A 27,508-nucleotide genomic window follows, 5' to 3' on the forward strand; every position below is an offset into this window, starting at 1 on the left:
TACTCCATTTGTCCACAAATAAAACAAATCAAAGTAGTTTTAATAATTTTGGATCAAGTTTAATTTACAATTAAATCAATTTACCTTTATGCATCAAATTTATATTAGGTTTTCATTGTATTCCTTTCATTACTTTTGTATTTATTTCTGTAGTTAAATAGCATGTTTATTATGCTAGTATGACTGCAGTTTAAGAGCTTTAGTAATTTTTTTGACACAAGTGAATGAACCTTTATAAATATAATCCATTTAAACATAAGAAATACTGCTTTTATCATCAATAATTGGATATGAGTTGGCGCTTCTACAAATAAAGTTGTGATGACACATTAAAAAAAAACAATCAGAAACATAAGTGAGCCATGTTCTGTTGTTTTCAGATTGAGAAGATGCTTTGGTTAACTGATTCATTTAAATAGCAAAGAAAATATTTTTAATTTTCGACTCAGTGTTTTACAAAAAAAACAGTAACATTTTATTGAACACTTTGTGGAAGACATGTAAATATTACAGATAGGTCTACTAGTGTTGAAAAAGGATGAAATAAATACAAACAGAACTTGAAATCCCATAGGGATATATTAAAAACATAGTTTTCTTTAAAAGTGTCCATTTAGCAAAAAAAAAAACAACAAAACAAAAAATAAGAAAAACAGAAAAACATCTTCAGTACTAAGCATAAATACAAACATGTTTCTAAAATCTATGCCCTATAGATTACCTGGTTATTATAACTAACATACATACTTAAAATCATCCGAGACATTATTAATGAAGTATAAAATAGGCCTTTTCATCGTCACCTGTGGTAATGACTGTTAACAGTTGGAAATCTGATGCTTTATGAAACAATCCATTCTGCAGCATAAAATCTCAAATCCTGAGTAATATTGAGTTAAAAACAAAACATCGGGCTATGACCTGCTATAAAGCCACCTCTTAATAATAACCATTGGCTTCATACATTGTAACTGCTTAAGTACAGAATCTGCACCTTCTGAAAATGTTTTATCCATAACAATTTTTACATTACTCACAGATTTAAGATTTAGTGGATTTCTGAAGTCTACAACATTGCTGCCACATTTCAGTTCATGAGTCTTTTTGCTTTTAAATGCAGCTTTCCGTTTGTGAGTTTGTTTTCGTTTGGGGGGAACTTCTGCGTTGGGTTTTTCGTTTAGTTTGCGTTTAGAAGCGTTTGTCGTCTCCGATGTTTCCAAAAGTGTAACGATTGAGTCCTCTAGTGTTGAAGGCTCGAGAGACCCCGGAGTAGCCCCTTCTTCCTGTGGCTCCTGGGGTGTTGGGGTCCCAGGATTTGAGTTCTCTGTTGAACTGTTAACAGTCAAGCGGTTTCTTAGGGTTTGCATCCTCTTTTGACAAGCTGGTGTGGGATGTGGAGGTTTTCTGGGACGCCCTCTTTTAGGGCCTCCCTCTGTCGCCATGGAAGCTTGAGATTCTACAGTATTGTCAGTTGACACCTTGTTTTCTTCTTCAGGTATTTTCTCTGCCACCACCTCCTCCTCCTTTTCTTCTTCTTTCTCCTCTTCCTCCTCAATTTTCTGCTCACATACTTGCTCAGTAGGCTTTCCCCCTTCATCTGCTTCTGTCTCAGAGGAACTTGATGCACCTTCTGACTTGCTTGCATCTTTGAATCTAGAGCGAGAGTACTTTTTGCAGAAAATGAACTGACTCCTCTGGTCTTCAATGTATCTCTCTGTGAGGCCATGAGTTGCATAATGCTTAAATATACTCCTTTCAGCCCGCTCCACTGCATCACATCCTATGATCATGCACGGGTACTGCAGGGCGGACTTCTTGATGCACATGGCCGATGCCTCTTCGTGAGATTTTAGTGTAGGCTTACCAAAACTGGTCCAGTGTTCAATGGCCTTCCCATCTTTCTTTTTAGTGTTCTTCTTTTTCATTTTGAATTTATTTTCAACATTTTCTTTTCCATTGTTAATCCCTGGAAAGAGCCCAACTGATTTGGTCCGTCTCCCATCAGTTGCTTTGGGATCGTAGACGTAGTCGTGCTTTTTGATCAGGTGACGGAGCAGATTGGATTTTGTAGTGTACACGCGGTCGCATCCGTCGTACTCGCACCGGAATGTTGGATCGACCGAACCTCTCTCGGAAATAGCGATCTCCTTGTGGTAGTTCTTGATGTGCTCGATGTACTTCTCCACGGAGTCGAAGGGGAGAGCGCATTCAGGCCGATCACAGTTAAAAGTACCCAAGGCCATGCTGGCCATCATGGAAGTTGCTTTGTCGCAAGTGAACTTGTGAAGTAAGAGGTAATGTTGCACTAATCTTGTGACTCCCATGAACACTCTGGAGCAGTTTCTCACCTGGCACCTGACCTCGTCATCTTTTCCTATGCTGGGACTGATCTCTGTTTCAACCTCCAGGAACGTTTTCTCAGACTCAGACTCTGCTTTGGTGGGAGGGAGCGATGCCTGATGCATGGCCCTGTAATGGAGGATCAAATTCTGCTGGATGGTGAACGCTGCAGTGCATCCTTCATGAACACACCGATATGGTCTGTACGGGCTGAAGGCGTTGTCTGTCTCACACAATTTGAGGCTTGTCCTTTTCGGTAATTTCTCCTTCCTTTCCTCCTTTGTCGGTGTGCTTTTGGAGCTGCTTGGCCTCTCTGGGGAAAGGCAGACAGATCCATTGGAGGACTTTGGTTCCTTTATTATATTCAAACATACGTCTGAATTTTCCTGATGCCCATTTGCTTTGGTAACAGGACTCAGTTTCGCTTTAACACTGGAATTTGCTTTCTTTTTTGGACTTCTATGTACAACAGCCAATTTAGGACGTTCTGGAGTCAATTTAGGAGCCGGTGGTGCCACCTCCCCAAGCTGCTTTTCAGCCAGATAATTTTGAGGTGATGGCAGACGAGTAACAGTTTGTATCTCGGGTACGGACACCCGGTTCACAGCATCTTCTGGAGGGATTTCAGTAACAAGTGGGGGATTTGCATACTCTGGTTGAGGTGCTATCGCAATGTCAAGCGGTTCTTGTTTTAAAGTAGGCATTACAGGTGCTGATGCTGCTGGGGGATTGGAATTGTGCTCAACTTTTGGTTGATTATTAATTGCGCCGTCTTTGCTAAGTCTGAAGGCACGCCGATTCCGAGCACTGATTTTTAACTTCTGCATTTCCGCCTTTGATAGGCGGTGGACTTTTTCATAGTGAATTCTCAAGCCTGTTGTTCTGGTAAATGTTTTAGGGCAGATCTGACAAGGGTACGGAGACAGTTTGGATGGTGTTCTTTTGAGTTCGTCGATCATCTCATTAGAAAAATCATGCATTTTACTCAAATGTTTGAATAAGGCTTCCTTCGTCATGAATGAGAACTCACAGTCATCCTGCTGACATTTAAAAGGTTTGAGTACCTTTTCAATGGGCTTCTCATCACTTTTACTTTGTAATTTACATTTACCTCTTTCCACTATAGAAGGTTTTTCCTTCTTCTCTAAAGCCATAGCTTTCCTCATCTTCTCCTGTGCCGCCTCAATCAAATCCATCCTTTGGAACGCGCTGGAAATTTCCATTAGGTTATCTTCCCGATAAGGCCCGCCATGTGGGGGATTTGCAGTCTCTGCTGGTTTGTCCTGCTGGTTTTCGGGGCGAGTGGGGAAGGAACTCGAATCCTCCATTATGTTTGTATTTTGAGGCTCCTGTTTCAACATCGCTTGTGAAGTCAGGGGAATGAGGTTGCTGGATCCATCTGTGAAATCTCCGTTTGGCACGTTGAACACTGAGCCGTTAGTGTCAGGGACATGAGGATCATTGAGAAAATCCAGAAACGACGTAGGGAGGTCTGCTGTCAGGTCAATTTCATCCAATGGTCTGCACTGGGAGCGTTTTGAGAGATGACCACCAAGAGATTTGGTGCTTGTGAACTCTCTAAAACACCTCCTGCATATGACCTTGCCATCCTTGATAATTGCAGGCCACTTGGTACGCTTGCTCAGCCGGCTGCGTTTTCCTTTCACAATCTCGGGGTCTGCTGCCTTTTCCTCTGAAGGGTTAGCCTGGCAATCAGTATCGGCACACTCCTCTTCGTAAGGAAAATCATTGTGAGCGGTGTTCTGAGGACTGATCACACCGTCGACTGAATTGTCGATCTGTTTGTAACCAGGGTTGGATGTGTTCTCAGTTTTAGCAATTTCATCGGAATCCTTTAAGGGAATCTGCGGCTCAGGGCTCACGCATTTCATGGGGATGTCAACAGAAGAGCACTGAGTGAGACACGAGTTTTCACTTGGAGCATACGGAGTGTGGTAACTTCCATCAGGGAGTGTGTCGATGGTTGAGAGACTGTTTCCATTATCTAGGTGTCCTATCATACTTGCACTGCTTTTACTCACATCTGGGTGGTCCCCAGGACCATCAGCGTGCATCAGTCCATACTGATGTCCTCCATTATGCATGTGTCCCCCATTGTCGAGCATGAGAGAACTGGATACATACTGAGACATCAGAGTTGATTCTGAAGGAGCAGGCGACATGGGGGAACTGTTTATAGCTGCCATTGAAGGATCTCGGTCAGAAGCGTGAGGCATGGGGTTGTGGTATGGGTCTCCCTGCCAGGGAGGATAGCTGCGGGAGGAGTATTCGTTCATGCCGAAGCCATCAGGGTAGCAATTATTCATTGGTGGAGACCAAGACTGTGACATGTCTGACTGCATCATTGCATTGGGATTGTTATGGCACCCCCAGGAGGGGTACAATGAGGGATTGACCATTGGGGTTATAGGCACAGGCTCAACTGATCCAGGGTAACACTGAGAGGGTGAGGCTGAGCATCCCATTGGATAGTCCATCTGCTGCACTGCTGGTTTGTTGCATAGTATTGCTGTTGGGTTGGACTGCTTGCTCCTCTTTTTTGCTGTGATTTTGGCAACTTTGTTATACTTCTTAGCCAATTTCCAATCTTCAAATAATTCAGGATGCTGCTTCTTAACGTGCCTGGATAGGCTTTTGTTTGTACTGTATGCCCTTGAGCATTCGTTACTTGGGCAGCAGTGCAAGTTTTCCTCATTTCCTGCAGGAACAACAGGATTGTTTGAGGGATATCCTTGCATGGAACTGGGAATCTCTGTCTTGATTTGCTTTGGCGAGATGATAGGCAGGACCATTTTCTGAAACTCGTTCTGTACCTCCTTATGCATGGATTCCTGAGGCGCTGCTACAGGATTGGTTGCGCAGGGAACAGGATACGCTGGAGGAATGTCACCCTGCCTTGCCGCATCATGGTGTGCATGTGGAATATCTGCATCATCGGGTGCTGGAGTGGGGTTAGTGAGTGGAGTGTAACAGTTCCCTGGTTCTTTCATTCCATTACCTGCCATTGAATTCAGCATGTTTTCAATCGAGTGTTTCACTTTCATAGGATCTTGAGCAACCTCTGGCGATCTGCACGACGATTCGTTTACCTTTGACACTTCATTCATTAATCCGTCTCGCTTATTAATTTCAAAACCAAAACCAGAGGGGCGCGCATCTTCAGTAATGTGGGAGCTCTCAGGTAGAGGATCAGGGTTTACGGGGACAGCCGGGTTTTGATTCATAACGACATAACTGTTCACTGCAACATTTTCTCTGTGATGCTCCTGGTGAGACAGGAACTCAGACTGTGAGTAGAAAATCTTACTACAGTTATCTGTTTGGCAGGTGTACGTGAGGTAATGCTGAGCCTCATGATCGTATAACAAATAGGCCTCGCTGAAAACTTGACCACAGTTTGGGAACATGCACTGAGCTTTAAATTCAGGGTGCATTTTTCTGTGCATGAGTAGCTCAGAGTTGGAATTAAAGTTAGCCTTGCAGTCCAGCTGTATGCATATGTACGGTTTGCTGCCACAGTGCATCTGCAGGTGATCATTGAGGTGTCTGACATTAACGAACTGCCTCCGGCAGTACTGGCACACCACTTTCTGCTTCTGTATTTCCAAAAACCTCATGGCCTCCTCGTCATCCTTGTGCGATCTGACATGAGCCATTAGGTTGCGAAAGAACTTAAAAGCCTTTGTGCAGTTTGTAACAGGACAGTAACAGTCTTGACTGATCTGAGTGCTGGGTTGAGGCTGCTCCATTTTAACAGGGGGTGTGGGGATGTTGCCAATTTGAGGATTGAATTGAACAGGATTTATGCTAGTCTTGGCTGCGACTTTTACCATTTTTGACGGACTTTTAGGCGACTGAGGTGGTTTGGTTACCTTCCTTGCAGCTTTCATTGCTGCCAGTCTCTCTTTGCACGATTGCTTTACATGTGATGCTACATGTGGTTCTAACACCTCCCTGCTTTCAAAACTGTCAGCACAAATTGGACAAAGATACACCCCATCTTTGAAATGTTTCTGGGCGTGACGGACGATTCTGTGGCCCAGGAACTCCTTGTCACACAAAACACAATACTGCATATAGGCCCGCCAGTTTCTAAAGCGAGCGGACACAAACCCTTGCTCCCGAAGTTTTTTAGCCTCTCTGTTCTTCTCTTTTTCATCCGTGATTTCATTGAGTTCATTTGTAGTGGTAAGCAAAAAATCCTCCAGATCTTTGTATTCGGGGAGCTTTCCGAGAGCGTTTTCCATCTCCTGTTCATCTGTGTCATTGAGTGTGTCAATAGATGACACTATAGCGGCCTCGTCTCCCATCAACGCCAAGCAGTTGCGTTTAAGTGTTTTCCAGTCCCAGAACTCCGGATCAAAAGGCCACTGTGTCTTCAAGGCCAGCAGCAGCTCACAGCGTAAAGAATTCGGCACCGGCAGACTCCCGTCCTCCTCCGGCTTCTGGTCAGGTTCGTTGTACAACGACTCCACTGCGTAGTACGAGTCAACAGTCGGTTGCAAGAGGAACTCGGTCAGCTGGCATGCCCGTTTGACCTCTAGATCAGTTGGCAGGAGGCAAGAAATGGTTTTGCAGATGGTAGACTTGCTTTCTTTGTGATCATTGGTGGTCATTTTTAGAGCTTGAATACACATTTCTATGCACACTGGAAGTCCCACCTCACCAACCTAGAAAGAAAAAAACACAGGATAAATGCCACAGAATAGGCTTTATCCCACTTAGACATTTGTAAGCACACAGTTTCTCCTTAGAAGTAGGTCTAACTCATTATAGGGTATTGGCCTAATTATGAGAAACACTACATCACTTATTTTTATCATCATGGTTCCGATGTCAGTGGAAGCACCAAAATTGTGCACATGTTGCTTTCAGACAGACTGGTTTTTACCTCATTTTGAATAACTTTGATGAGAAATAGAATGTGGCAGACGTTTCCGCACAGGAGGGCCATCTGCTTGCTGTGGCTGAGGAACGAATCAGCGGACGCCTCCAACCGCATAAGTAGTTTACTCCAGAACAACGTAAGTTCCCTGAAAAAAAGCAGCAGAAAGAAAACAGGACTAGTTGAGATTCCTGAAGTAAACAAAGGCAACATTAGGCCAAATTAAAGCCAATGGATTGTTTACATTTAAAACGGGGAGTATACCACAGGGTAGGATTACAGGCTTAGAAAGCTATGTGGAGCCTTAGGCCACAGTTTTCCGCTCTATTCCTTTTTCCTTTCATAAACGGCTGCATCAAAGTGATGACATGTGCCAAACCCAAACTGCCCCGGGGCAAATCAAGCTGTTTAGGATAAAATCATCTGCTAAAGGGGAGTCGCTCATTATTTCATTGATTTGGTTACTGACAGCATCCAGAAGCTTCATCTCCATGTTGTTAAGTACAATCAGACACAGCAAGTGCATTTGACTTGCTTTAAAAAAAGAAGCCTATATTAGAGACAGACTGAGACATCGGCCGCAATATATTTTAGGGTGACGTTAGCGTTTTTTTTCTCGTTTCAGCAGATACGTGGATGTGTTGGATGTGCTAATGTATAGGTGCAGTGGATCCCAAACAAGGGGGCGCACCCAGTGTGGTGGTGCAGTGTAAACGCTGCGGTGTGGTAGAGATGATTTGAATAAAGAGAGCAACGTTGCATTCTGTTTTACAGTAGAATAAACAGCTACACTTAATTCCACATTAAAGGTGGTAGATTTAGTTATTTCAAGTAAATTCTAATGCTGTTGTTTATCTTTCCCACCTTTATTCAACTGTTGGAGAAGGGTTTGAGATCGAGGAGATGTAGAAACTTTCTGAATACAAAAGGGGGGGCCCAGCAAGAAAAGTTTGGGGACCACCGCATCAGTTCCTTGAAATCAGGTGAAGCGCATGTATTTCTGCTCCTTCCATTTGCTATCAATTGTTAAAGGTATAGTGGGGGATGTTCTTTTTCCGGGTGGATCATCAAAATAAGTGGTCCTCCTAATTTTCACAATCATTCTGGTGATACGTTTACGTAAGTCCGTCCTACGTGCTCGTCCCCATTTTCACTTACCAGTGATGAGTCTGACGTACTGAAAATCTTCTTTTGGAAAGTAAGCTTGTAGGAGCGATGCAAACAGTAACTTTTAAACCGAGCGTGCACGAGGAGAAGTAGGCTCGTGCACGCTCTCGCACGTGTTTAATACCGTATTTTCACGACCATAAGGCGCACCGTACTAAAAGGCGCAGTCTCAGTTATGTGTCCCATTTCTGTATTTAACACACACATAAGGCGCACCGGACTATAGGGCGCGTTTTTTATATACAGGTACATGTCGTCCTCTACTACCTTTAAATACCTCTACTGCGTATTTTAAAAATACAGCGGGCCCAAAACTGAGTATGACTGTGCTTTATTCATGTATTTATTACAAAGTATTAATCAAACCTGCGAGCTGGCCGTGAGACAGACACATCGCAGATGACACAGCGCTGTGATGACTCCTAAATTAACTTAAAATCCTGAAACCTGCCGACGGAATATGTTCGCTTTTATTGCCGGTATCCTGGTGCCTGCAGCTAAAATTATTTAGATGAAAAACACCTGCCAGCCGCCGCGGTGAGGCTGCTGTTGAAGGGATTTACTGTCGGCGCACCGCTGGTATGTGGGGGTCTGAGCGCCTCCGACAGAAATAGATAATCTGGATGAACTGACTGCAATGAAGTTTTCAGGTGGCCTTTCTAACTTAAAAACATATTAAAACTACTTTATTCCCACTGATCACAGCAAATATAGCTGCAAGATTTAGATTATTTAGATGAAAAAACACCTGCCAGCCACCGCGCTGAAGAGGAGGAGACCCGCCCAGAGGCTGCTGTTGAATTAAGTTTTCAGGTAGAAAAATAGAGCGGGAGCAAAACTGAGTATGTTTGTGCTTTATTCATGTATTTATTACAAAGTATTAATCAAACCCATCAAAGTCATCCTCCTCTGTTTCTGAATTAAACAGCTGCGCTAAATCAGACATGCCAATTTCCCATTCTTCGCTGTCAGAGTCACTTTCCGTGCAGCGCGGCTCCTCAGAAATAATGCCGGCTTTTGCAAAAGCTTGAACAACAGAGCCAGCAGACACATTAGTCCAAGCATCTACAATCCATCCGCAAACGGTGGCGTAACTTGCCCGGCGCTGCCTTCCACTTATCCTGAAACTGTGGTCTCCGTCTGTCATCCATCGCTCCCACGCCGCTCGCAGCCTTACTTTGAACGGCCGCTTCACACCGATGTCGAGCGGTTGAAGTTCCTTTGTCAGACCCCCGAGATAACGGCGAGCACAGCATCCATTTGATTCACCTTTTTTTTTCACATCGGCTGTGAGATGGGCACGCAGCGATGGTGATGCGTGGAAAAAACCACCTGGTCTCCTCACATACACCTCCCTTTCATCATCTCCAGCCTTTTTCATTGCGTTAATGTCATCAGAGCGCTGTGTCTGTCTCGCTGTCAGCTCCCAGATCAGCTTCTCTGATTGGTTGATGCGGCGCGTCCAGCAGAAAAACTTTAATTTTTCCATCTCGAGCAGCAGCAGCGCGTTGGCGGTGCGTCAGATACTTAAACGCTCCCGAGGCGCTGCGGCTGCTGCTCAAAACGCGCTTTTTGCTGCACCTATACGCGCGTCAACCATTGACTTTGCATGTAAACTCGCTGCTTCTGCTGCACCTGCTGGGTCCGGTTCACACCGATGTCGAGCGGTTGAACAGCGAGCACAGCGTTAATTTGTTTCCCCATGATTTTCACATCAGCTGTGAGATGGGCACGCATGGAGTCACAGATTAACAGCGATGGTGATGAGTGGAAAAAAAACACCTGGTCTCCTTACATTCAGCCACTCTTTCATCATCTCCTCAATGAGGTGGTCTCAAAAGTCGCAGTTACAACACACATAGGGCGCACCGCACCAAAGGGCGCACTGCACATTTTGAGGGAAAAAAAAGACGTTTAAGTGCGCCTTATAGTCGTGAAAATACGGTAGGCGTTCTCTTTCAGGAGTGGGTTCAGGGTTATGCATATGCATTTTGGTTTTAAGTGGAGAGGGTGCTCCACTATACCTTTAATGTTAAGTTTGATTTGTTACTTAATATTTGTTTTTTTGTTCAGTTTTTCATATAATTTAATAGGATTGTTGTTATTTTTTATCATGTGAATAAAGGAAGATAAAGCAATAAGGATCGGCCTAAAAATATCAGTAGCATATATCCAGTGATGGGCAGTAGCGCCGCTACATGTAGCGAAGCTATTAGTTTAACTACATTTTCCAGTAGCTTGACCGTAGCGTCGCTGCTTTATTTATGAAGTAACTTTCCTATAGCGACGTTATTGTTTTGATCAAGTAGCGACGTAGCGTCCACAAACGCTACAAAATCCAGGGCAAAACTAAGAAATGAAACCAGGTTTTCTATTTTGAAACAACAATCAGCCACAAGCTACTGTAAATAGCAGTTTCAGCTGACGCTCTTATAAGTGGCGTAGTAGCACAGGCACACTCAGTAGGGTTACACAAGCGCACCCTTTCCGAGCCTGTCGTTCTATTGGCTGGAATGGTTGCTAGGCGACGATCCAACTGCAATCCGAGAGAGCAAAAAAAAAAATCCGCAAGCAGAGCCTACGGGTTTGCGAGCGTATCTGAGACTCGAGCAGAGCTCGGTTTGTGCGCGAAGAGAAGGAGGCAAGCGAGAGGAGAAAATATCTGTGCAAGAAGCATTAAATCTGAGAGAAGAAACAAAGAGAGAAGAGAAAATATTGGAGAGAGAGCGCATGTTTTGAGTGTGAGCATTATAAGTTTTGAGTACAAGAAGATGAAATTCTTTTCTCAAATTGAAATGATGTGCTCTTGCATTATGGCAGGATAATTCTCCCATATGTGCCACTAAGATACTCTAATTAGAGAGCAGTAGTGAAACTTCCATATTGTATTTCCATGGCCTAGTTTACCTGACAGGATGTTTACATAAATCTGTTTTTAGGCTGTGCACAGATAAGATTTTTTATGGAGAAAAGCTCTACCGTATATAAAATAAATACATAAATAAATAAATGTTCAATAAATAAATAAATAAGCATTAAATTAATTGCCCCCAAAAACACAATGAATAAATATGTAGGTAGAAATAAAATTATATGGTGAGACATAAATGTATGTATCACTTAATTAGCTTCTTTATTTTTTCACCTTTTTTGTAAGTTTCATTTCTTACTTGAATCAACTGTTTAATTGAGGTCTGAAGAAGTTTTCTCTATGGGAGACCCTAAAGAAATAAGATGCCTTTTGTAGGGTTTTGTTTTCCCTAGAGATGTCCATTGAATGCAAACTCATAGCCATGTCTCCATGTGTAGAACACTACACAGTACCTTTCATTTGGTTCTAATAACATCAGATTGTTTACTAGTTTGTCTATTAGTAATTACTTCAGTTTTTATTTTAATGTGCTGATCATAAAGCAATGTTTACACTGTGTTATGTCATTGGCTGATCTTTAATAAATATTTTAACTAGTGTGTCAGACTCATTTTGAATTGACATTAGCTTGGTACAACGTTAAGTAGCTTCTGATGTAGTTAAGCTACTTTTAACACATTAGTGTAACTTAGCTTGCTATAATTCTTTAGGTGGTAGCTATTGTGTAGTGAAGCTTAATTTATTGTTGAGTAACTGATAGCTTAGCTCACTACACTGGACAAGTAGCTTGCCCAACACTGCATATATCGAGGATCAGTTGGAATGAGTCAAAATTAACGGCATCAGCCTAACTAAACCTGTATCGGTCCATCTTTTGTTTTCACCCAAAGGCTGCCGTTATTTGTTTTTTAAATGAACATATTTGAATCAGTTTGCCATAAGTCTTGTGCAACAGGACTGAAAGAGCTGCACAACACATCAAATAACATTCATCTTGGCATCATCAATGAATTAAATATTGCAATATAAGGTTTATAAGATGCATATAAGTCCATGGGTTCTCGTTCTCTGTCTGGTCGATATATTCAACCCATTTAATTGACTCTTGACTGCTCTAAATAACAATATCTGATCCATATTAGCAGCATGGATGCTAAAGCTCACAGATGATATAGGATGTGGGTGGGCTTATGCAGGTTAATTAATGTACATTTAGCTATTAATTTAAATTAGCAAGAATCACAACAAAACACTTTCCTAATACGTTGCAACCCTAGTGACTGATATTTGGTTAAAAACAACAAAGAAAGGAAAATTAAGACTGCTAACATTTAGTGGCTACTTTATTTTTGCATATTCTTTTTAATGTTTTTTTTTTCTGTGGAAGAAACATTAAATTAAATATATTCTACTTTTTGCTTGAGGATAAACTTGATGAATGTATCTTTTGTTTCTCACCAGGCACAGTAAACGTCTCCTTGGAGCAGCTGTCGCTTCAGAAAGGCGGTACACAGACACAGAGCTGCTTTCTCATCTCCCTCCGACTCCAGATTGCAGATCATCTCCAGAGCATCTTTGCAGTCGATCGGTAAAATCTATTAAACATGTACCAAGAATATCAGTCAGTGAAACATATGAGGCCATTTTGACTAATTTTCTTTAGTTATAAAGAATCTCTGAAGTGAGAAAAGATAAGAGATGCTGAAATAGATTGACTACAGATCAGAATAGGACAACTTCTCAAAGATTGACTCAGATGAGCAAGTCCAGAACAGTAAAATATAGATTTTTCTTTCTTTTCATTAAAAATGCATCCAAACTTGGACCGAAGCCTACTTAAATACAGGGCTGCAACTAACAATTATTTTGCAAATCGATTAATATGTTGATTATTCTTTTGATTCATCGATCAATAATCGGATAGCAAAAGGTTCCTCAGAAAGACTTTTTAAGAAGGTAAACCAAGTGAAAATAAAGTTTTTCTACTTGAGGAAGGCTGGAAGAGCATATTGACAGAGAAAAATTATTTTTTTATCTTAAATGCAAAATGTTTACAATTGTTTTACTTTACAATTTTGGTATAATTGCTGCTCAAGGATTAATCCGAGTAATTGTTTCCGCCCTACTACACAATGAGATAGAACCTGCTGTACATTTCTTTGTCATTTGATTGACTTTAGTGCTTCAAAAAAATCTGCTTTCTAGCTAAATCTAGCTTTAGTTTATGTTCTATAGAATCATTTGCCGCCGAATTAATATGGAGAGCATAAGCAGTTTTAGATAGGGGCCAACAGGGGCCGATACCCCTGTAGAACCGGCCCTGGCTCCCGTTATGGTCCTTGCGCCGAACCGAATGCGATGACACGGAAACTGGAACTAATATGCCGCAACGTTTCACGCGGAATCTTTAGTGCGGTGCGCGCTCACATAGGATTTTCTCAACGAGAAAAAGAAAGAAGAATAGCATTTACAGACGAGTCGGACGACTAACGGAAAATAGTGTAAAGAGACGGAGGTAGGCAAGAAATATGATTGTTTCTTGATGCTCATCTTTGAGTGCAACTGTCGTTTTTACTGCAACGAAACCTGGCGTCATTGTTTTGCCTAATGCAGTCCATACGGGTTAGGAACTGATTTAATATTTTCTTTCATGGTATTACTTTACCAGTGAATTAAATATAAAGTTGCTAGTTTTAAACTTAACGATATTTGAGATTCTGTCACGGTTATGCCAATTAGATATTATCCATTACTTTCTTGCAGCACAGGAAACGTCAGTAGTCATGAAAAGAAAAAGAGACATTGCCTGTGTGACTATGTGTAAAGTGCCTGTAAAGTGAATCTAACTTTAGAGAGAGAGAGAGATAATTTTTTACTATTCTAAGAGCAAAAATCTTTCTCATTGGCAGATATTTACCTGTTCAAATCAAGGACAAATACAATAATTTCAAACAATTACTTAATTTTAGTTATCTTTTTTCAATATGATCTTAATGTATTATAATGAATAAATATATATAATTACAAGCGAATTAATCCACTAATACTCTCGGTTACACCCTCATGTTTTCATTCATTTCTTTTGAGATATCAGTAAGTGCAAGGATGATTAACCAGTGCAGCCTAATGTTTCAAACCACCATTATGGCGGACAGAAGACGCAGCTTCCAGGCGCGCTGAAGACGTTTTTCAAAGACCAACTTTTAGCTGATGAGTTTTATCCAATCTCTTAACTCCAAGAGTGATGCATTTTTAAAAGACACAACTCTGTTTGAATTTGGTCTTTATGATGCCAATATTGAGGATCTGGGACATGAACTCCATCAGTTCAGGAGACTTTTAGAAAGAAAACTAAAGAGTCACGAGATTGGAAACCCTTCTAATACAGTGGAGTTGATCCGTTTCATTGAGCCATACAAAGAAGTATTCTGCGAGCTTTTTAGACTGCAAAATTGCTGTTGCACTCCCAGTGAGTTCTGCCACCTGTGAGAGGAGTTTTTCCAAACTAAAATTACTGAAAACCTACCTCAGGTCCACTATTACTGATGAACGTCTCAGCAGTTGCTAAGCATTGAATCCTAAGGGCAAAGGCTTTGGATCTTGATGCATTTGTGGACTATTTTGCACAAAACCACAAACGCAGAATACTATTATTGTAATGTTGCAGGATTTGGTATTGCCAGCGCACGAGCATTAGAGATTACTGAAATGAAAATTTGACTGTTAGTCTCCTAAATGTTAGTGTACAGGTTTGTGAAGGTTTATTGTTCTCATGTGTTATATGTGAAATATTTTGAATAGAAATTTTTGTTTCATTGGTGCTCTAAATAAACAAAAAAGTTTTTTTTTTTCATTCTTCTTTCTGTGCCCCTGTGAAAAAACAATGGCCCCACCTTGGCCCCCCTGGAAATGTTTTCCTAGAACCGCCCCTGATGGAGAGAGTCTCTTTTCAGTGTTCCTCAGCTTTCAACTAATACAAAGATGGTTTGAGTGGCTTAAAACGAATCTATATGCTTTTCTTTTTTTATTTTTCTTCAAAAGTTTAAGTTTTTAAAACTAAATCCCTCACAATGCTCTGGGAAGACTTCAGCCAAGCGTTGATGTTTGGAAGAAGAAGAAACTAACTTATAACACAACTTCTCAGGCAAAGCATGTGGAGGTAGAGAAAAAATAATCTTCTGCCATCCTCCCCGACCCAGTTACTGTTTTTACACGACGACAGTGATGCATTTCTGCCTCAGAACCCCAGCTCTGTCCAACTCAGTCAGGCAAGACGCTTTAACTGCATTGCCTACTGAGGATGGTCATCAGGTGAGTGACTAAACAGCATTTATCCCTCTGCAGAGGTCAGCAAAGTTCACCTCAAACGCCTGAACTTTATATCAAATTAAACAGATTACAGCCTGTAGTTAAGGACAGGTGTGAACTCAGGGGGACAGAAAGATTTCCCTAAACCGATTAACTTGGTCTTAGCGAAGGCTGAAACTTTTAATCGGATTGATAGCTTATTTAAATAACCGGCTGCTAACTTGGTAATTGAATCAAATGGTTAACCGGAGGATACAGGCTGTAAGACATACTCAGAAAAAAACAGTAATTAAACAAAAACTGTACAAAAGTAGGTTAAATCTTCTTGGTCTATAAATGTAATGTCCAGCAACAAAGTTTAGGCTAATAGAACAATTTCCCATGAAGCGATTTCAGCTACCTGATTATTAACAGGGTTCCTACTAGGGTTGTCACGATACTAAACTTTTCAACTCGATACCGATATTAAGGAAAATATTCGATACTCGATACCATTTTTGATACCAAAAGGATAAAAACAAAGACTCCAAAATTCTACAGAAATATTTTCATTAATAAATAAAATACAATAAATAAATACAATAAAGGTTGTATGCTGTGAAAAAAAACATATAAAACTAAAATTAAGTGTTCCTTCCTTGGCTATGTTTTGCACACATAACAATGACGCTAGCCAAACCGGTTAAGAAACAAAAATAATTCTCAGCAGCTGCACCTTTTACGAAAAAGTGTGAAACTGAAAAGTGCGTAGAATTATTCAATCACACAGTGTTCTGAAAGTCTCTACTACTCTGCACTTTAGATGAATAACTGTTTAGGTGCCACTGGTGGAAGCACTGTATCAATACTTTTAAAAATGAGTATTGTATCCGGATACAACGTTTCAGTATCGATACTTTTTTGAGTATCGATACTTTTGACAACCCTAGTTCCTACAGCATAAGGCAAGTTAAATTCAATACTTTTTAAGACTTTTTAATGCCACTTGAAATAAAAATTTAAGACCAAATTCACAAGAAACACAAGAAAAACCTGCTTGCGACAACTTAACCCCAAGGTTTATTTTAACATAAACCACTGCACAGATGTTTCAAATTTTGAAAAGCTTTCCATACAGGAAGAAAGCTAAAAACACACAAATGACAGATATATTTTAATTAGGGATGCACGATATAATCGGTCCCCTATCGGTATCGGCCTGTATCGGCCTTAAAACTTAATATCGGACATCGGCCACCCCACCGATATTTAACCCGATATTTGATCAGCTTCTGAGTTTCTAAAGTCTAAAAAAAAAAAAAAAAAAAATACTACTTCTTCCTCAAAAACTTCTTTTTTACAGACTTAAAAACTTCTAAAGACGAGGGAAAAAATATTGATACATTCAAATATCACAATATCTTCATATACTGATATATTACCATTTAAAAACACCATATCAATCTCTTTTACTAATGAAATATTGCTAAATTTCATAGAAATTTTGCCAAAGTTATAAATGTTGATATATTGACGCGGTATCGATCTATTTTACTAACAAAATCTCACAAGAATTTGCAAAATATCACAAGAGTTTGTAACAGAATGATGAAATTTCACGAGATTTTGAAAGTAAAATAGATCGATACCGCGTTAAAAAACAACAACAATTTGATATCAGCATATGAAAATATATTTGAGTATATTATTTTTCAAAGGGTCAGAAATGGATAAAAAAAACTGCTATTTTCAATTTTTTTTATTTTATTTTTGTCCAGCTTTAACATCGGTATCGGTTATCGGCTACATGAGTTTTAAAATATCGGCATATCGGATATCGCCCAAAATCCCAATATCGTGCATCCCTAATTTTAATAATTATTAAACTGAATTCACAAACTTTGTTTTGGCAGGGAACAAAACTAATCAGTTTTAAAGCCACAACATAACCAGTGCTAAGTCTTTTTAGCAGCTATTTTTCTTTGTATGGTTTTCTTAGTATGTTTGATTTGGTGATAAGTGGAGGCGTTGCAGAGACAAGGGTGGAACTAAACTGAGAAATACCGGCTGTTTCTCAGTAACTCCATTTTGACGCTTTGTGTTTCGTGCTTTGCATGTGTGACTCCACTGCCTTAAAGGAATAGTACACCCAAAACATGATTAGCCTTCATTTTCTACTCACCCCCATGCTGAACAAACACTACTGTTTATGCTCTAAAAACATTCTAAATGACTTAGTTTCGAGTAAATTCTGGATGCTACCCACTCAGGACACTTGGAATACATTGGACGAGCAGTATGGAGGAATATTGACACGTTTTTTGTGGACTTTTATGGACCTTTCTGCCTCGGGCGCCATAGACCTCCATTATTTGAATGTCAGCAGACAGCAAGAAGCCTCCCAGATCTCCAGATGCATTTGAGATATCAAAAAAGTACTCCAGAGTGTTGTTCAGCATGGGGGTGAGTAGAAAATGAAGGCTAATCATGTTTTGGGTGTACTATTCCTTTAATTCCCATCGTTCTGAGCTTGAATGACTTCTTGCACAAAATCCACTGAGCCTCATGTTTGTTCCCTGGTTTTAGCCATGGAGAAAACTCTTGGCTGGAGACAATTTTGGTTACATTTACACTTGCTCATATTTTCCAGACAAAAAGTAAATGGCGCATCTCCCAAATGTCCCGGCCGCAACAATGCTTTTATTGGTTCCGCTATCGGGACGGAACCAATAATGGCGAGCCGTTATTTTTTTCTTATAAAAAAAGGTCAATTTTAATGCTTTATTTAGATTACAAAAATTAATCATAATAAACATAATCCTATTTATGATGTTTTAAAAATTAAGACCTACAAAAGACTGATTTAAGACATTTTAATACCAATTAAGGCCTTAGTTTTATTTTGAAGAATTCAATGCCTTTTAAGACTTTTTAAGGACCTGCGGGAATCCTGTTAATACGTAATTCCGAAAGTAGCCAATAAACCAATCAATTGCCAGGAAAATCTGCTCTTAAGTGTAAACAAACTTTGTCGCATTAAAGGTAGAAAATTAATGATTTCCATCTTAAAGAACAGAATCTTTAAAAGTTTGGACACGTTTCAGAGCTTTTCACCAGATAACTGTCAGTGAGCAGCAGTGTCATACCTCTTCCATCAGCTGCTCCTGACTTTTTGTCATGCAGATGCAAACCAGGTAGGTCTGCTTGAAGCTGCCTTTTCCTTCATACCCTGGATACTCTGAGCAAATCTTTGCGAGCGCAGCGGCTTTGTCGACGCTGTCCACTTTGATAAGGTGCTTGATCCGCAAGTTGAGAAGTGTGGGACCTTCAGACTCAAGATACTCGTGCACTGAAGAGAAAGAAAGGTGGGAAGAAGATCACAGATAGCAGTCATTTCATTAAATGACGGCGGTAGAAATTAGCGAGGCGAGTCTCGGATCATTAAGTTGGGGGAACAACGGGAGGGCTAACCTTGTTCAGTCCGTGGAATCTGATTGGACAGGATGCTGCTTAATGTGGTGTTGGCCCATACGCCGTCCTGCTGTGCCAGAACTGAGAGCAGACGGAGCTGTGTGCTCCCACTTTCCTGCAAAAGGCTTTGTGCCAACTGCAGCACAGCGTTGAGAAATTATGAACAATAAATTCATAACTAAAGCTTCAGTTCTATAGAGCTCAAGAAACCCATGTGGGTTTTTCACTGATACAAACCAGCATCTCCAAACATGTCTTTGAGTAGTGATAGACAGAATATACCAGCTTCTTATGACAGCAAAGTTAAACATCAGTAAAGCTCTAATGGGCTGCAGGATACTGACCTTCACGGAGGACTGGAACTCCTCCCATAAGGCACCAGGGACATGCTGGGGCACTGAAAGCAGCAGTTCCGCACAGCTCCTGTGGATCCAACACAGTCATTTATTAAAGCAACATTTAGGTCAAGGATGTGCGCACATTCGAAAGCAAATGGGAAAAACAGGCGAGGATAACTCCTCCCTCCGCGTGCCGCTCTGTAGGGGAATAAAAAATGATGACAAGAAGGTTCTCCTTTAGCTTCTCCTGAAATGTAGTAATCATTAAAAGCATTATTGGAAACTTGAAAACGTGTCAAAATTCGAAGCACAATTACCGTATTTTCACGACTATAAGGCGCACTTAAACGTCTTTTTTTTCCCTCAAAATGTGCGGTGCGCCCTATGGTGCGGTGCGCCCTATGTGTGTTGTAACTGCGACTTTTGAGACCACCTCATTGAGGAGATGATGAAAGCGTGGCTGAGGGAGGTGTATGTGAGGAGACTAGGTGTTTTTTTCCACGCATCACCATCGCTGCGTGCCCATCTCACAGCCGATGTGAAAAAAAGATGAATCAAATGGATGCTGTGCTCGCCGTTATCCCGGGGGTCTGACAAAGGAACTTCCACCGCTCGACATCGGTGTGAAGCGGCCGTTCAAAGTAAGGCTGCGAGCGGCGTGGGAGCGATGGATGACAGACTGAGACCACAGTTTGCGGATGGATTGTAGATGCTTGGACTAACGTGTCTGCTGGCTCTGTTGTTCAAGCTTTTGCAAAAGCCGGCATTATTTCTGAGGAGCCGCGGTGCACGGAAAGTGACTCTGACAGCGAAGAAGGAGAAATTGGCATGTCTGATTTAGCGCAGCTGTTTAATTCAGAAACAGAGGATGATGACTTTGATGGGTTTGATTAATACTTTGTAATAAATACATGAATAAAGCACAATCATACTCAGTTTTGCTCCCGCTCTATTTTTCTACCTGAAAACTTAATTCAACAGCAGCCTCTGGGCGGGTCTCCTCCTCTTCACCGCGGTGGCTGGCAGGTGTTTTTTCATCTAAATAATCTAAATCTTGCTGCTATATTTGCTGTGATCAGTGGGAATAAAGTAGTTTTAATATGTTTTTAAGTTAGAAAGGCCACCTGAAAACTTCATTGCAGTCAGTTCATCCAGATTATCTATTTCTGTCGGAGGCGCTCAGACCCCCACATACCAGCGGTGCACCGACAGTAGAAATCCTTTCATCAGCAGCCTCTGGGCCGGGTAGCCTCCAGGTTCACCGCAGCGGCTGGCAGGTGTTTTTCATCTAAATAATTTAAACTGCAGGCACCAGGATACCGGTAATAAAAGCGAACATATTCCGTCGGCAGGTTTCAGGATTTTAAGTTGATTTAGGAGTAATCACAGCGCTGTGTCATCTGCGATGTGTCTGTCTCACGGCCAGCTGCCAGGTTTGATTAATACTTTGTAATAAATACATGAATAAAGCACAGTCATACTCAGTTTTGCCCCCGCTGTATTTTTAAATACGCAGTAGAGGTATTTAAAGGTAGTAGAGGACATGTACCTGTATATAAAAAACGCGCCCTATAGTCCGGTGCGCCTTATGTGTGTGTTAAATACAGAAATGGGACACATAACTGAGAGTGCGCCTTTTAGTACGGTGCGCCTTATGGTCGTGAAAATACGGTATTGTCAGATTTTATTAAAAACATCCAGAAAGTGACTTTATCTCAGTTCCGACTTCAAACTTATCCCCATATTTTGTGCTACGATTGCCATAATGATAAAAAATTACTCTTTATTGCTTCTTTTCAGACATTCTAAGGTAACTGCATGACACAGCAATCATAGCCCCACAGTCACTTCTGAGAAATAAACCCATTTAAAATAGGCTTCTTTGGGACAACAACTATAATTACACTGCACAAGAAAAAGTGGATTTACTCATAAGGCTGGTGAAGATTATCAGTCATCCAGGTCATAGTCAGTGAAGTTAAAAAACAATCCACTGGACTTTGTTTCCGAGTTTGAAGACGTTTCGCTTCCCATCTAGGAAGATTTTTCAATTCAAAGTGTCAGAAATAGTGTTTAAGCCTCGAACTCGGCGCTATTTCTGACATTCTGAATTGAAAAAGCATCCTGGATGGGAAGAGAAATGTTTTCAAACTCAGAAACGACACTGGGAAAAATAAAAAACTAGATAAGTAATTTTTTCTTATATTTTTTCTATTTGTTCTTGGATTGAGGAGGTAAAAGAGACATTTTGCCAATGGAACAAGACAATTTACACCTGAAATAAGAAAACACAATTGCATTGTCTTATTTCAAGTACATATTATCTAATATGTACTTGAAATAAAATGACAAAATGAGTCTATTATTTTAGGAGTAAAAACACTCATTCCATTGGCAAACTATCTCATTTATCTATGCAAATCAACGGTAAATACACTTACTGTAAATTCCGGACTATAAGCCCCTAATTTTTGCGGCCTATAATACAGCGCGGCTAATACATGTTTTTTTTCATGGCGCCGTGTGAAAACATCCAGCATCACCGGCGGGTTTCGGAAGGCTGGGCTGCTGCGGGATGAAGAGGAGCGCGGGTGCTCAAGTGAGAGCGACAAGGATGAGACTGAAGTCAGTGACAGCATCCTGAAGCTGTTCCATTCAGACACCGAGGAAGAGGACTTTGAGGGTTTTAGTGTGCAGGAGGAAGAAGAAAGTGATTAATGACTTTTCCTGGTCGGCTGCAATGTTCTGTGCGTTGGTCAATTAAAAGTACCAGTATATGCAGCTATGCAGCGTTATTTGCGTGTTACCGACACATACGTATATTTAAATGTGTTACAGGTAGTTTGGGAAAAAAAAGCATTCATAATATGTACCGTATTTGCTTGTTTTATCATACGGATTAAATCAAACGTTAAAAAAATTCCTCATGTGTAATATCTTTATTTGTAAATATCTCATACAACGTGGGAAACCTGCGGCTTAAAATCCGGTGCGGCTTATAAAAGTACAAAATTGATTTTCTTTCTAAAATTAGAGCGTGCGGCTTGTAATCAGGTGCGCTCTGTAGTCCGGAATTTACGGTAATTTAAGACATTTTTTTATTATTTCTAGATTGTTTTTCCAGTAAAAGTCCAGTGGATTGTTTTCTAACTTTTTTTTTTATTTACTCATATTCTCTGAATGTGTCTATACCTTAAGAAAAAAAGTTGATAAAGAGGTGCAGTAAAAATACAAATGCTGATGTATTAAAAACCTTATCAAAGTTAATCCCTGGTTTAGATCAGAGGTTTGAAACCTTTTTAATCCAAAGAGCAGTTTGACCCCTATTGCAGCTAAATAAGTTGATCAAAGACACAAATATCATATGACCTTTTGATAAAAGACAACGTTTTATTTTTGCTAAACATCTGTACATTATATTTTAAAGAGCCAACATTTTATTTGTCTTTTTTTTAGGTTTTAGAATAAAGAAAAGCACAAAAAATTAATATGGAGGAAACACAGATGTTCTGATTTTGAGAGAAAAAAATTGTGTTTCGAGATTTCAAATTTATTGTATTTTGAAAAAACTTCTAAAGCTTTTTACAAAGAGACACATGTGGCTCTGGGGTCACAGGTCACACACCCCTGGTTTAGATGAAAATTATGCTCATAACAATAAATTTATCCAATAAGGATGAAGGATCAAGACTTTGAGACTTTTTACGTTCCTCATGCTTTCAATTCACGGTGCAAACCTTTCCACCCCTACGTTTAATTATCTGGGTTCTACATAATTTGATTAACAAAGGTCATCTAAATCTAAATCTAAATAATGATCAAACAATGGATCCATTTCTTTAGGTCTCATAAGGACTGATTTAGATTTCATTTAATTCCTCTATTAATAATTTTCATATCATTGACTACATAAAAAAAGTTAAAGGCAAAGCTAGAAACAATGGAACTTCTTTAAAGTTAGGAGGCCAGGTTTTACTCACAATGCCAACTTTTCAAGTAGAAGCGACACATTTTCACAATCGAAGGAGAGACAGGAAGCAGCCTTAGCAAAGCTGAGGATGGCCACGGTGTAAACCTCCAGCAAAGGCAGCGGGTCTTCATCGGTTTTCCAACGACCAGCATGTTCCACCAGAACCTGCGTAAAAGACAAGGCGGACCTCGGATCAAAGCGTTTTTAAAGCAGACAATAATAAAAGATAAAAAACAATCTTGAAACATCAGAATTTCTTTAACAAATTAATTAATTTAGCTCTTCTAAGCCAAATAAAACCCAAAAAGGTGTTGATAGTTCCTCCTGAACACAAAATAAGGAAATTACATTATTGTCCCATCAGATTTTTCTTACTAAACTAAAATGCAGGCGATTGGTGCGTTTATGATTGTGGGAAATCCTAACTTTGCGCTTTCCCAGTTAGGTGGATTGTGATCAGCATCTACTACTAATTGTTTTTAGGTTATTGGAACACTCCATCTGATGTAATGATGTGTAAACGAGTTATTCAAAATAATAATCAACCAATCACAGACAGGTTTCAGTTTATCAGAGGGTTCGGGTAAAGAAACCCTCTAAATATAAACCCATTTACAGTCAAAAGGTACTCTGATGCGTATTAAATAGATCTAATAAAGGTTCAGCTCATCCAAAAGTCACTTTTAGTTTGTAGAATGTAATTACAATCATATTTAAAGTTGGGAGATAGCTACATGTTTAGTTCCTTTAATAACTTTTCTTAAACTCTTTAAGAGTTTTTACTAGTGAGGCATTAAATTAAACATATAATATAATATGTGACAAAAGTCAACCATTTTTACAAAGTAAAATAAAATTTAAAAAGTGCCTATTATTTAAACATATAGGTGAATATTTTCTATTTGGGACAGACATGCACCCATCAATCCAACACAAATCACTCATTTTCAAATTACTTGGTGATTGGCTGATTTTTTTATTTTTTATTTAATTAAATGCATCAAAACTAAAATCCATTTAAAATCCCCATAACATAATGTTCAGTTTACATACAAGGTAACAAAAAGTATACTTATATATACATTTATTTAATGCTATAATCTCTACGTTGTTAATGGTTTATACTGAATTGATGGTCGGTGGTTCAAATGATGAAAAGATGTATTATTTTCCCTATAAATTTAGTGCATCATGATTCATAACTAATGTAATTTGCAGTCTAAAAACATGCGGTAACAAACACAAACATAAAAAAGCAGAGTTTGTGCACCAATACATTTAATAATACAATTTGATTTTTGTTTTGTTTTTTTAAGATCTGCATGAAATATTTATGTCTATCAATAGGGATCCTTATTACGCATTTTTGCTACACAGTTCTTTTACTTTTTTGTAATTAATGCTCATTTCAGGCGGCATATCCCTTCGCTTGTCAATTTGCAGCTGATACGCTGATGGAAAAATAAATGTCCAATCCGCTCTGCGAGTTTTTACATGCGTTTTAGAATTGAACACAAAAACAGATAAAGTTTATGGTCTCTACGATCACAAACTTTATTTCTTTCATTTTCTGTTGGATTTCTTTGCTATCTTCTCTCTAAATGTGATAGTCACCGATAAGCAAAGAAAAATAAAGGTAAGAAAATTGGTGCATCTCTATTTTTCTTTTTTTGCAGCTATCAAAAGTGTTGTACATGCATCATAATGCATGTGACCATCACTGTAATCCTAAAGTAAAGAGTGGACAGATTGTGTTGTTTTCATAATTATAAAACTTTTTACGTGTTCGAAGAGTCCCAGGTTATGCTATTTCATCAATGGAAGAGCAGAAGGTGATTAAAAACAGAGCCTAGGGCTTTGAACCCTGAGGTTGTGAGTTCGATCCCCCACTCCCACACACTGCCACTCTGGGCACCCTGAGCAAGACTCTTAACCCCACACTGCTCCCAAGGTGCCGCACAATGGCAACCCAATGGGATGGCTTATATGCAGAGAAGTTATTTCCCTCTGGGTTTATAAGAGTATTTAAAATAAAATAAATTAAAAAAGACATGGCTACGGCTTGATGCTAACATGTTTGTTAAAGTCAGAATTCTGAGAGAAAAAGTCACAATTCTGAAATTAAGGACAGAATTCTGACTATAATCTCAAAATTCAATACAAAGGTAAGAATTCTGAGAATAAAGTCAAAATTCTAAGGAAAAAAGTCAGAATTCTGAGATTAAAGTCAGAAATCTGAGATTAAAGTCGGAATTCTGAGGACAAAAGTTGGAATTCTGAGGACAAAGGTCAGAATTCTAAGGAAAAAAGTCAGAAATCTGAGATTAAAGTCGGAATTCTGAGAACAAAAGTCGGAATTCTGAGGACAAAAGTCGGAATTCTGAGGACAAAAGTCAGAATTCTGAGATTAAAGTCAGAAATATGAGATTAAAGTTGGAATTCTGAGGACAAAAGTCAGAATTCTGAAATTAAACTCAGAATTCTTAGTCACAATTCTGAGGAAAAAAGTCACAATTCTGAGGAAAAAAGTCAGAAATCTGAGATAAAAGTTGGAATTCTTAGAAAAAAGTCAGAATTCTGAAATTAAAGTCAAAATTCTGACTGTTTTCTCATATTACACTGAAATAAAATGTAAAAATCCGTTAACTTTTTTTCTATTTTTCAGTGTCCCTAATCCTCTTCCGTAGTAATTTGAGCAGCATGGCGTCACATGGACATCTCTTTCTTATCCAGGTAGCCAGGGCTAATTAATCAGGGGGATGTAATGGAGTCAGTGACCACTGGCACAGTTTTCCCTCTAAATCTCCGCCTGTGAGGCAGACAGATGAAGGAGGGTCGCTTTCTTTCACTGTAAACGCGTTATGATGGCGATGACTATAACGCTGTAATTAACATCTGCAGTGATGTAATTAGCTGGATTAATTAGAGGAAAAGGCCCGCGTTAGCATCCTGTGAAGAAAAAAAAAAAAATCAAAGCTCCGCGATCAATGAAACAACCTCACAAAGTAAAGCAGCATTTAATGGATGAAAAAGAAGCGTTTTCTATCGCCTAAAGGAGGGATTTTTAATGCACATGAATGCATTCGCTGGGTAAACGCCGCTAACGCAGCTATCCGGTCTTTTTTTCTTTTTCTTTTTTTTGCACAGCATGACCACTGCACAGGACAGGGGGACCCTGCATACCAGCTAGCAGCATTCATCCGCTCTGGGCTATCTGGCCTGGAAAATAGCGGATCTATTTGCACAGTTGGCAGACTCTGCAGCGGCTCGCCCTCTTTCACAGTCTCACACACATCTGCACATATCCGCATCTGTGTGAACAATTAGAGAAAGAAGACATTTTCTTTCTTTTCTCTCTATATCTAGAAATGCAAGGCGACTAGCTAGGCTACTAGCTCCCCTGCTACATTGTTTAGCAAACGTAGACGCGCATCCTCGGCCAGGAAGCCAGAGGGGCTGCAGGCTGGCCGGGATGAGCAGCGGCACATCGGGCTAACCTGGCAGAACTCCTGGCAGAAGCGCAGCGAGGCTTCCAGCGGAGGCTGCGGACTTTCTTTTAAAGCCGTGGTCAGAGCCTGGAAGCGCCCTCGCAGCTCCTCGGTGCTTTTCCGTGTATCATATTCCTTTTCTGTCTCCCCCTCCGCCATCTTCACAACAACCACGACCGCTTACGCGCAGATGTTACGTTGCCCCCGCACGAGCACGCAGAAGGGGGAAGGGAGGCTCACATTGGGCTCCTCCAGAAAAGAAAGACCCCTGATGTCTGCAGCAGAGCCGGACCCAGGGTTTAATGAGGCCCTGGGCACGGTCCACTTGGGGGCCCATTTCTGGGTAGAAGTGTTCTGCGAAAAAAAAAAAAAATGCATTCATATTCAAACAAAGCAAGAACAGTAACAGAAGCTTGCATTGACTAATTTATTAAAAAAAAAAAAACTTTGGAAAGGAATAAGCCATCTAATTTCAAAATGCGACATTTAGGATGTGCATCATGAAACAGCTTTTAGCACTGCTGAATTTCTGTGTTTTCACATGTTGAAATTAGATCACTTATTCCATAAGTCATCTATGGAATAAGTAATTTAATGAGGTCCTGAACACGGTCCACTTGGGGGCCTGTTTTTGGTTAGAAGTGTTCTGCAAAAAAAAAGACACAAAAA

General features: G+C 40.1%; 1 protein-coding gene across 1 annotated transcript; it reads right to left on the reverse strand.

Moving 5' to 3' along the window:
* Positions 1-451: 451 nt before the first annotated feature.
* znf292a (zinc finger protein 292a) lies at positions 452-27,059 on the reverse strand. The gene is made up of 8 exons (XM_038306977.1): positions 26,849-27,059; positions 23,362-23,516; positions 19,388-19,466; positions 19,044-19,179; positions 18,719-18,921; positions 12,744-12,880; positions 7,253-7,394; positions 452-7,031 (listed from the first exon to the last, which is right to left on the reverse strand). The coding sequence occupies exons 1-8, from the start codon at positions 26,996-26,998 to the stop codon at positions 915-917; spliced, it is 7,119 nt and encodes a 2,372-aa protein (XP_038162905.1). The 5' UTR covers positions 26,999-27,059; the 3' UTR covers positions 452-914.
* Positions 27,060-27,508: the final 449 nt, after the last annotated feature.

This window comes from Cyprinodon tularosa, unplaced genomic scaffold (assembly GCF_016077235.1).
Source record: "Cyprinodon tularosa strain WSP-4 unplaced genomic scaffold, ASM1607723v1 ctg6, whole genome shotgun sequence".
NCBI classification, from domain to species: Eukaryota; Metazoa; Chordata; class Actinopteri; order Cyprinodontiformes; family Cyprinodontidae; genus Cyprinodon; species Cyprinodon tularosa.

What these genes read in the sequence shown, in the direction of transcription:
- znf292a (XM_038306977.1), bottom strand. Translation starts at nt 26,998, where the DNA reads ATGGCGGAGGGGGAGACAGAAAAGGAATATGATACACGGAAAAGCACC. An exon ending in AGTTCCAGTCCTCCGTGAAG is followed by an intron (nt 19,180 to 19,387) that starts GTCAGTATCCTG and finishes GCTGTGCTGCAG; the next exon opens with TTGGCACAAAGCCTTTTGCA. An exon ending in GGAGACGTTTACTGTGCCTG is followed by an intron (nt 7,395 to 12,743) that starts GTGAGAAACAAA and finishes GCTTTTTTTCAG; the next exon opens with GGAACTTACGTTGTTCTGGA.